Genomic DNA, 12,905 nt, shown 5'->3' with positions numbered 1-12,905 from the left:
TAGCAAATAATTTAATTGCATCACTAAAAGGTTGAATTATTTCAATAAATCCAACTGTATTTGGACCTTTACGAATTTGAATATATCCTAAAACTTAACACTCTAATAAAGTCTAAAAAGCTACACCCACTAAAACACAAATAATTAATAATAAACTTCTTAATAAAGATAAAAAAAAAATTCATTTAAAAACAAGGAATATTTACAATTTTTAAATTATATAAATAAATTCTAAATTTATTGCACTAATCTCCCAAAATAGTAATTAAATTAATTCATTAAATAAATTTCTTAAAAATAAATATTAATTCCTTTCGTACTAAAATATTTTGTTAATCAAAAATAGAAACCAACCTGGCTTATACCGGTTTGAACTCAGATCATGTAAGAATAAAAAGTCGAACAGACTTAATATTTAAACTTATACATTTAAATATGAATCTTAATCCAACATCGTGGTCGCAAACTTTTTTATCGATAAGAACTCTTTGCTTTTATCCCTAATGTAACTCAATTTTTTAATCACTAATAATGGATCACTTAATCATAAATAAATGATAAAAATTATAAAAAGTTATTTAAATTTTAATATCACCCCAATAAAATTAATTAATAAATTTATAATAAAAAAAATCAAAATAAATCAAAAACTATTTAATAATCAAGATTTATAGGGTCTTCTCGTCTTTTGAATATATTTTAGGTTTTTAAATAAAAAATAAAACTCTATTAAAATTTTAAATAAAACAGTCTATATCTCGTCTAACCATTCATTCCAGCCTTCAATTAAAAGACTAATGATTATGCTACCTTTGCACAGTTAATATACTGCGGCCTTTTAAATTTTTCAATTTTCAGGTTAAACTTTAAATAAAATACAAAAAGAGATGTTTTTGGTTAACAGGCGAATATAAGATTTGACGAATTCTTTTCAAGTTTTATTATTTAAACATACTAATATACTAATTTTATCATTATTATTTAATAAATTAAATCATAAATAAAACTTTAATATATACTTAAAATATAATAAATATTTGGTATTAAAAAATAAATTATAAAAAATTTTTTAATAATTGCTAATTCTAAGAATACAATTAATTAAAATACAAAAATTTATATTAATTTATTTTATAGCTTATCCCATTCAATATTAAATTAATTATTTACATAAATAAATTAAATAATAATTAATTCTAAATTAAATTTATTTCTTAAAAAACTAGATACCATATAAAACGAAAAACATTTCATTTCTAAATATTTATTAAAAATAATATTATTACATCAACTTTTATAAATTTTTAACTAAATTTTTATAAATTTTAAATAAATACACAAGGCACAATAATTAAAATTTTCTTTTGACACAAAAATTTTTCAACATATTTTAATTTTATTCTTCAATATTAATTCACTATAATAAAAAATACTTTTTTAATAAGTTCTGCTAAAAATTATAAATTTATAATTATTTTTAATATTTAATTTTTAAGAATAAAGTAATTAATAAATAAATTTAGATCAATTCATAATGATTTACACAAAAATCCTTCCAATGTAAATGAAATACTTTATTAACTAAGCTTTAAATTGTCATTCTAGATACACTTTCCAGTACATCTACTATGTTACGACTTATCTTATTTTAAAATAAGAGCGACGGCCGATATGTACATATTTTAGAGGTAAAATCAATTTATTTGTCTTTATAAATTAACTTCCAATTCCACTTTTAATTAATTTTTCATATTAATATTCATATAAATACTATTAATGTAACTCATCTCTACTTAAATATAAGCTGAAATAAAATTTATCTATAAATTTAAGAAAATTATTACTCTTTTAAAATATTCTGATAACGATAGATTACAGTATATGAACCGATTGCAAATTTAAGTAAGGTTCAACGTGGATTATCAATTATAGGACAAGCTCCTTTGAATAGACTAAACTACCGCCAAATTTTTTAATTTTCAAGAACATAACTATTACTACTTAAAAACCTAAATTCTACATTTTTAATAATAGGGTATCTAATCCTAGTTTATATCAAACATTTTTTAGCTTCAATTAAATTTAAATAAATTTTTAATTAACTTATAATTTCACCTAATAAATTAATTTTAAATTTAACATAAATAATTTCGTTAATTTTAAAATAAAACATTTATATTATTTGTTTAACCGCAACTGCTGGCACAAATTTTGTTAATATTATATTTATAACTAATTCCTAATTTCTTAAATTATTAATATCAATTACTACGATTAAGTAAATTTAAAAAATTTCTTATATTAATTTAAAACCACACAAAAATTTATATGTAAAATTAATTTTAAACAATCTTATAAGCTAAAATAAAACTTTATAATAATTTCCAAAAATTTTGTATTTATTATAAGTTTATTAATTTATTTTTGTAAAATAATAAAATTTAATATAAATATATAAATTAAATAATTTATTTTTGATCCATATAAATAATTCTTTCTTCAAACATTTTCGCCCCTTTAATTTACTATTTACCAAATTTTTAATGAAAATTATTTTATTATCCATTTTTTTAATAATTAAAATTTATTAAATATCCTTAAACTAATAAGAATTTATTAATCCATAAAAATAATTCTTTCCTCACACTTTTGCCCCTTTAATACATATTTACAAAAATTTTAAATGAAAAATAATTTTATTATCCATTTTTTAATAAATAATAAAATTTAATAAATATCCATAAACTAAATAAAATATTATTAATCCATAAAAATAATTCTTTCCTCACATTTTTGCCCCTTTAATACATATTTACAAAAATTTTAAATGAAAAATAATTTTATTATCCATTTTTTAATAAATAATAAAATTTAATAAATATCCATAAACTAAATAAAATATTTATTAATCCATAAAAATAATTCTTTCCTCACATTTTTGCCCCTTTAATACATATTTACAAAAATTTTAAATGAAAAATAATTTTATTATCCATTTTTTAATAAATAATAAAATTTAATAAATATCCATAAACTAAATAAAATATTTATTAATCCATAAAAATAATTCTTTCCTCACATTTTTGCCCCTTTAATACATATTTACAAAAATTTTAAATGAAAAATAATTTTATTATCCATTTTTTAATAAATAATAAAATTTAATAAATATCCATAAACTAAATAAAATATTTATTAATCCATAAAAATAATTCTTTCCTCACATTTTTCCCCCTTTAATACATATTTACAAAAATTTTAAATGAAAAATAATTTTATTATCCATTTTTTAATAAATAATAAAATTTAATAAATATCCATAAACTAAATAAAATATTTATTAATCCATAAAAATAATTCTTTCCTCACATTTTCCCCCTTTAATACATATTTACAAAAATTTTAAATGAAAAATAATTTTATTATCCATTTTTTAATAAATAATAAAATTTAATAAATATCCATAAACTAAATAAAATATTTATTAATCCATAAAAATAATTCTTTCCTCACATTTTTTCCCCTTTAATACATATTTACAAAAATTTTATAATGAAAATAATTTTATTATCCATTTTTTAATAAATAATAAAATTTAATAAATATCCATAAACTAAATAAAATATTTATTAATCCATAAAAATAATTCTTTCCTCACATTTTCCCCCTTTAATACATATTTACAAAAATTTTAAATGAAAAATAATTTTATTATCCATTTTTTAATAAATAATAAAATTTAATAAATATCCATAAACTAAATAAAATATTTATTAATCCATAAAAATAATTCTTTCCTCACATTTTGCCCCTTTAATACATATTTACAAAAATTTTAAATGAAAAATAATTTTATTATCCATTTTTTAATAAATAATAAAATTTAATAAATATCCATAAACTAAATAAAATATTTATTAATCCATAAAAATAATTCTTTCCTCATATTTATATATATATATATTAATTAATTAATTTTTTATTATTTATAATTTAAACTATACTAAGTTAGATTAATAAATATCTATATTAATATAAATATTTAATTAATTAATAGATATATATTAATTTTGAATCAAAAATTTGGGGATGTATAAATCGGTTAGGATCTCCTATTTTTTAATATTTATATATTTATCTAATGTTCCATTAAAAAATATTGCCAAATATATAAAGATTTAATTAATTAATATATATATATCAAACAATTATAATATTAACCCTATTAAATTAAATTATTTATATTAAATTCCACCCTTATATATTTATATATATAGTATATTTAATAATTATGTAATATTTAATATTTTAAATTATGAAATTTATAATTATATATAAATAAATCTATTTATATAAATATATTAATTTAATATATAGTTATATATATAGGAAAAATAAAATTATCTGTAAATATTTTTATTTTTAAAAAATAAAAATTGAAATTAAAATAAAATTATATATAAATAATATTTATTAAGTATAAAAAAATAAAAAATTTAAAAATACATATTAATTTTTAAATAATAATTAATTTTCCATTTAAAATTTAAATAAAAAAATTTTAAATATTAATTAATATACTATAAATAATTTTTTTTAATCAAAAATATATTAATTTTTATAAATTTATTTATTAATATATATATACTTATTATTTTTTTTATTGTTTTTAATTTAAACTATACTAGGTTAGATCAATAAATATCTATATTAATATAAATATTTAATTAATTTATAGATATATATTAATTTTGAATCAAAAATTTGGGGATGTATAAATCGGTAAGGATCTCCTATTTTTTAATATTTATATATTTATCTAATGTTCCATTAAAAAATATTGCCAAATATATAAATATTTAATTAATTAATATATATATATCAAACAATTATTATATTAACCCTATTAAATTAAATTATTTATATTAAATTCCACCCTTATATATTTATATATATAGTATATTTAATAATTATGTAATATTTAATATTTTAAATTATGAAATTTATAATTATATATAAATAAATCTATTTATATAAATATATTAATTTAATATATAGTTATATATATAGGAAAAATAAAATTATCTGTAAATATTTTTATTTTTAAAAAATAAAAATTGAAATTAAAATAAAATTACATATAAATAATATTTATTAAGTATAAAAAAATAAAAAATTTAAAAATACATATTAATTTTTAAATAATAATTAATTTTCCATTTAAAATTTAAATAAAAAAATTTTAAATATTAATTAATATACTATAAATAATTTTTTTTAATCAAAAATATATTAATTTTTATAAATTTATTTATTAATATATATTATATACTTATTATTTTTTTTATTGTTTTTAATTTAAACTATACTAAGTTAGATCAATAAATATCTATATTAATATAAATATTTAATTAATTTATAGATATATATTAATTTTGAATCAAAAATTTGGGGATGTATAAATCGGTAAGGATCTCCTATTTTTTAATATTTATATATTTATCTAATGTTCCATTAAAAAACATTGCCAAATATATAAATATTTAATTAATTAATATATATATATCAAACAATTATAATATTAACCCTATTAAATTAAATTATTTATATTAAATTCCACCCTTATATATTTATATATATAGTATATTTAATAATTATGTAATATTTAATATTTTAAATTATGAAATTTATAATTATATATAAATAAATCTATTTATATAAATATATTAATTTAATATATAGTTATATATATAGGAAAAATAAAATTATCTGTAAATATTTTTATTTTTAAAAAATAAAAATTGAAATTAAAATAAAATTACATATAAATAATATTTATTAAGTATAAAAAAATAAAAAATTTAAAAATACATATTAATTTTTAAATAATAATTAATTTTCCATTTAAAATTTAAATAAAAAAATTTTAAATATTAATTAATATACTATAAATAATTTTTTTTAATCAAAAATATATTAATTTTTATAAATTTATTTATTAATATATATATATATATACTTATTATTTTTTTTATTGTTTTTAATTTAAACTATACTAAGTTAGATCAATAAATATCTATATTAATATAAATATTTAATTAATTAATAGATATATATTAATTTTGAATCAAAAATTTGGGGATGTATAAATCGGTAAGGATCTCCTATTTTTTAATATTTATATATTTATCTAATGTTCCATTAAAAAATATTGCCAAATATATAAATGTTTAATTAATTAATATATATATCAAACAATTATTATATTAACCCTATTAAATTAAATTATTTATATTAAATTCCACCCCTATATATTTATATATATAGTATATTTAATAATTATGTAATATTTAATGTTTTAAATTATGAAATTTATAATTATATATAAATTAATCTATTTATATAAATATATTAATTTAATATATAGTTATATATATAGGAAAAATAAAATTATCTGTAAATATTTTTATTTTTAAAAAATAAAAATTGAAATTAAAATAAAACTATATATAAATAATATTTATTAAGTATAAAAAAATAAAAAATTTAAAAATACATATTAAATTTTAAATTTAAAATAATTTTCCATTTAAAATTTAAATAAAAAAAAATTAAATATTAATTAATATACTATAAATAATTTTTTTTAATCAAAAATATATTAATTTTTATAAATTTATTTATTAATATATGTATATGTATGTTAATTTTTTATTGTTTTTATTTTAAACTATACTAAGTTAGATTAATAAATATCTATATTAATATAAATATTTAATTAATTAATAGATATATATTAATTTTGAATCAAAAATTTGGGAATGTATAAATCGGTAAGGATCTCCTATTTTTTAATATTTATATATTTATCTAATGTTCCATTAAAAAATATTGCCAAATATATAAATATTTAATTAATTAATATATATATATCAAACAATTATTATATTAACCCTATTAAATTAAATTATTTATATTAAATTCCACCCTTATATATTTATATATATAGTATATTTAATAATTATGTAATATTTAATATTTTAAATTATGAAATTTATAATTATATATAAATAAATTTATTTATATAAATATATTAATTTAATATATAGTTATATATATAGGAAAAATAAAATTATCTATAAATATTTTTATTTTTAAAAAATAAAAATAAAAATTAAAATAAAACTATATATAAATAATATTTATTAAGTATAAAAAAAATAAAAATTTTAAAACACATCTTAAATTTTAAATTTTAAATAATTTTCCATTTAAAATTTAAATAAAAAATTTTTAATATTATAAAAATATATTAAAAATAATATTTATTTAATATTTATAAATAACAACAAAACAACAAATATAAAAATGAATAAAATTAATTTAATATTTAAAATTTAATAACGTACTTAAAAAGTTAAATAAACACAAAAAAATATACAAAACCATATTTAAATAAATTTTTTATAAAATACACCAAAATCCTTAAAAAATAAAAATCCATCTTAAATTTTAAATGGAAAATTTTAAATGAATTGCCTGATTAAAGGGTTACTTTGATAGAGTAAATCATGTGGTTTACCATATTCATTATATTTAATAGAATTAAACTATTCCTAAAAGAATCAAAATCTTATGTGCTTCTTACACTAAAATATATTTATATGTATATATTAAAATTATTTTTATTAAATTTAAAAAGATAAGCTAATTAAGCTAATGGGTTCATACCCCATTTATAAAGGTTTTAACCCTTTTTTTTTAATTTTTATTAATTCATCTAAAATTTTATTTTTTTTAATTATAATCATAGGAACAATAATTACTATATCTTCAAATTCATGACTAATAGCATGAATAGGATTAGAAGTTAATTTATTAGCCTTTATTCCTTTAATTAATTATAAAAATAACTTAATATCCTCTGAAGCTTCTTTAAAATATTTTTTAATTCAAGCATTCAGATCAGTTATTCTTTTATTTTCAATTATTCTAATTTTAAAAAATAATTCAATTAATGAATCTTTAGAAAAAAATTATTTAATAATCCTTTCTTCTTTACTAACAAAAATAGGAGCCGCCCCTCTCCATTTTTGATTTCCTAGAGTCTCAGAAAGATTATCATGAATAAATCTAATTATTTTAATAACTTGACAAAAACTCGCCCCTTTAAGTTTAGTCTCTTATATTAGAAATAATTATTTAATAAGAATAAGAATTATTTTTTCTGCTATTATTGGAGCCATTGGAGGATTAAACCAAACTTCTTTACGAAAATTAATAGTTTTTTCTTCAATTAATCATATCAGATGAATATTAATTTCAATAAATTCTAATAATATAATATGACTAAATTATTTTTTATTTTATTGTTTTTTATCCATTACATTAATATTAATATTTAATGTCTATAAACTAACACATATTAATCAACTTTTCATAATTTTTAATAAAATAAAAAATTTTAAATATTTAACTTTTATAAATTTTTTATCTTTAGGAGGATTACCCCCCTTTTTAGGATTTTTACCAAAATGATGAGTTATTCAATATATAATTATTAATAATAGAATAATATTATTAATAATTCTTTTGATAACTTCCTTAATTACCCTATTTTTTTACCTTCGTTTAACTTATTCAGCATTTATAATAAATTTTTTTGAATCAAAAATTTTATATTATAATTTAAACAAAAATAAGTTTAATTTCATTTATTTAATCATTTCATTTTTTCTAGATTTGGTCTTTTATTAGTTTCAATAATTTTTTATCTTTATTAAATTAAAGGTTTTAAGTTAATGAAACTAATAGCCTTCAAAGCTGGAAATATGAAATAATTCTTAAGCCTTAGTATAAAATACACCGTTAGAATTGCAGTCTAAAATCATTTATTTGACTATAAAGCCAGCTATTGATTAAAAAGAAATAATTCTTATAAATAGATTTACAATCTATCGCCTAAATTTCAGCCATTTAATCAATCGCGACAATGGCTTTTTTCTACTAATCATAAAGATATTGGAACCCTTTATTTTCTATTTGGTGCATGAGCTGGTATAGTGGGAACTTCTTTAAGAATTTTAATTCGGGCAGAATTAGGACACCCAGGAGCTTTAATTGGAGACGATCAAATTTATAATGTAATTGTTACAGCACACGCCTTCATTATAATTTTTTTATAGTAATACCAATCATAATTGGTGGATTTGGAAATTGATTAGTACCTTTAATACTAGGAGCCCCAGATATAGCTTTCCCACGAATAAATAATATAAGATTTTGGTTATTACCTCCTTCTTTAACTCTTCTTTTAATAAGAAGTATAGTTGAAAACGGAGCTGGAACAGGATGAACTGTTTATCCACCCTTATCTTCTATTATTGCTCATGGAGGAGCTTCCGTTGATTTAGCTATTTTTTCACTACATTTAGCAGGAATTTCTTCTATTTTAGGAGCTGTAAATTTTATTACTACTGTTATTAATATACGATCTTCAGGAATTACTTTTGATCGAATACCTTTATTTGTTTGATCTGTTGTAATTACTGCATTATTATTATTATCTTTACCTGTTCTAGCAGGTGCTATTACAATATTATTAACTGATCGAAATATAAATACTTCATTTTTTGACCCTGCTGGTGGAGGAGACCCAATCTTATACCAACATTTATTTTGATTTTTTGGGCATCCAGAAGTTTATATTTTAATTCTTCCAGGATTTGGAATAATTTCTCATATTATTAGACAAGAATCAGGAAAAAAGGAAACTTTTGGATCTTTAGGAATAATTTATGCTATATTAGCTATTGGATTATTAGGATTTATTGTATGAGCTCATCACATATTTACAGTAGGTATAGATGTTGACACCCGAGCTTATTTTACGTCAGCAACAATAATTATTGCTGTTCCAACAGGAATTAAAATTTTTAGTTGATTAGCTACAATTCATGGAACCCAATTGAATTATTCTCCTACTACTATATGAGCTTTAGGATTTGTATTTTTATTTACAGTTGGAGGATTGACAGGAGTAGTTCTAGCTAATTCTTCTGTTGATATCATCTTACATGATACCTATTATGTTGTAGCCCATTTTCATTACGTCTTGTCAATAGGAGCTGTATTTGCTATTATAGCTGGATTTATTCATTGATACCCTCTATTTACAGGATTATATATAAATGCAAAACTTTTAAAAAGTCAATTTATAATTATATTTATTGGAGTAAATTTAACCTTTTTCCACAACATTTTTTAGGATTAGCTGGTATACCTCGACGATACTCAGATTATCCAGATGCTTATACTATATGAAATATTATTTCAACAATTGGATCTACAATTTCATTATTAAGAATTATTTTATTTCTATATATTATTTGAGAAAGTATAATTATAAACCGACAAATAATTTACTCAATTCAATTAAATTCTTCAATTGAATGATTTCAAAATTCTCCTCCTGCTGAACACAGATATTCAGAATTACCATTATTAACTAATTTCTAATATGGCAGATTAGTGCAATGGATTTAAGCTTCATATATAAAGTATTTTACTTTTATTAGAAATTTCAACATGATCAAATTTAAACCTTCAAAATAGAGCTTCACCCTTAATAGAACAATTAACTTTTTTTCATGATCACACCTTAATAATTTTAGTTATAATTACTATTTTAGTTGGTTATTTAATATTTATATTATTTTTTAATAATTATACTAATCGAAATTTATTACATGGACAAACTATTGAAATTATTTGAACTATTTTACCTGCTATTATTTTATTATTTATTGCTTTTCCTTCTTTACGATTATTATACTTATTAGACGAAATTAATGAGCCTTTAGTTACATTAAAAACAATTGGTCATCAATGATATTGATCATATGAATATTCTGATTTTATAAATATTGAATTTGACTCTTATATAATTCCAACAAATGAATTAAATATTAATAATTTTCGACTTTTAGATGTAGATAATCGAGTTATTTTACCTATAAACTCTCAAATTCGAATCTTAGTAACTGCTGCAGATGTAATTCATTCTTGAACAATTCCAGCTTTTGGTGTAAAAGTTGATGGAACTCCAGGACGTTTAAATCAAACTAATTTTTTTATTAATCGTCCTGGATTATTTTATGGACAATGTTCTGAAATTTGTGGAGCTAATCATAGATTTATACCTATTGTAATTGAAAGTATTCCAACTAACTTTTTCATTAAATGAATCATAAATTATTCTAATTCATTAGATGACTGAAAGCAAGTACTGGTCTCTTAAACCATTTCATAGTAAATTAGCAATTACTTCTAATGAAAAAATTAGTTAAATAAATAACATTAGTATGTCAAACTAAAATTATTAATTAATTAATATTTTTTAATTCCACAAATAGCTCCTATTAATTGATTAAGTTTATTTTTTTTATTTTTTATAATTTTTATTATTTTTAATATAATAAATTATTATTATATACTACCTACTTCATCAAAATCATTAAGTTATAAATTAACAACAAAGATATTTAATTGAAAATGATAACAAATTTATTTTCTGTTTTTGACCCTTCTTCAAGTATTTTTAATTTTTCTATTAATTGAATTAGAACTTTTTTAGGAATTATTATAATCCCAATAATTTACTGACTAATTCCTTCTCGTTATAATATTTTATGAAATAACATTTTATTAACCCTTCACAAAGAATTTAAAACATTATTAGGCCCTACAGGAAAAAATGGATCAACATTAATTTTTATTTCTTTATTTACAATAATTTTATTTAATAATTTTATAGGATTATTTCCTTATATCTTTACTAGAACTAGTCATTTAACATTAACTTTATCTTTATCTTTACCATTATGAATTTCATTTATAATTTATGGTTGACTTAATCATACTCAACATATATTTGCTCATTTAGTTCCTCAAGGAACTCCTGCAATTTTAATACCATTTATAGTTTGTATTGAAACAATTAGAAATGTTATTCGACCAGGAACTTTAGCAGTTCGATTAACTGCTAATATAATTGCAGGACATTTATTATTAACTCTATTAGGAAATACAGGTCCATCTTTAACTTCATTGATTTTATCAATTTTATTATTTAGACAAATTTTATTATTACTTTTAGAATCTGCTGTAGCTATTATTCAATCTTATGTATTCGCAGTATTAAGAACACTTTATTCCAGAGAAGTAAATTAATGTCAACTCATTCAAATCATCCATTTCATTTAGTAGATTATAGCCCTTGACCATTAACAGGAGCCATTGGTGCAATAACAATTGTTTCAGGAATAATTAAATGATTCCATCAATATAATATATCATTATTTATTTTAGGAAACATTATTATTATTATTACTGTTTATCAATGATGACGAGATGTCTGTCGAGAAGGAACATACCAAGGCTTACATACATTTATAGTAACAACAGGATTACGATGAGGAATAATTTTATTTATTTTATCTGAAGTTTTATTTTTTGTTTCATTTTTTTGAGCTTTTTTTCATAGAAGTTTATCTCCAACTATTGAATTAGGAGCTTCATGACCACCTATAGGAATTTCCCCTTTTAATCCATTTCAAATCCCATTATTAAATACAGCTATTTTATTAGCTTCAGGAGTTACTGTAACATGAGCTCATCATAGATTAATAGAAAATAACCACTCACAAACTTCCCAAGGATTATTTTTTACTATTTTATTAGGAATTTATTTCACAATTTTACAAGCATATGAATATATCGAAGCCCCATTTACAATTGCTGATTCTATCTATGGGTCAACATTTTTTATAGCAACAGGATTTCATGGAATTCATGTTTTAATTGGAACAACTTTTTTAATAATTTGTTTAATTCGTCATTTAAAT

At 17.7% G+C, this 12,905-nt stretch overlaps 1 protein-coding gene across 1 annotated transcript; it reads left to right on the top strand.

Annotated features, from left to right (window-relative positions):
- Positions 1 to 9,220: 9,220 nt before the first annotated feature.
- Positions 9,221 to 11,264, top strand: LOC119662030 (cytochrome c oxidase subunit 1-like; the record flags this gene model as incomplete). Its single annotated transcript, XM_038071569.1, is given in 2 exon segments — positions 9,221 to 10,250; positions 10,253 to 11,264. Coding segments are annotated over 2 exon segments (1,296 nt in total), but the record flags the coding sequence as incomplete, so codon positions are not given.
- Positions 11,265 to 12,905: the final 1,641 nt, after the last annotated feature.

The sequence above is a fragment of the Teleopsis dalmanni genome, chromosome X (genome assembly GCF_002237135.1).
Source record: "Teleopsis dalmanni isolate 2A chromosome X, ASM223713v2, whole genome shotgun sequence".
NCBI classification, from domain to species: Eukaryota; Metazoa; Arthropoda; class Insecta; order Diptera; family Diopsidae; genus Teleopsis; species Teleopsis dalmanni.
Note: the sequence above shows the minus strand (reverse complement) of the source record. Positions and strands in the feature narration are given on the sequence as shown.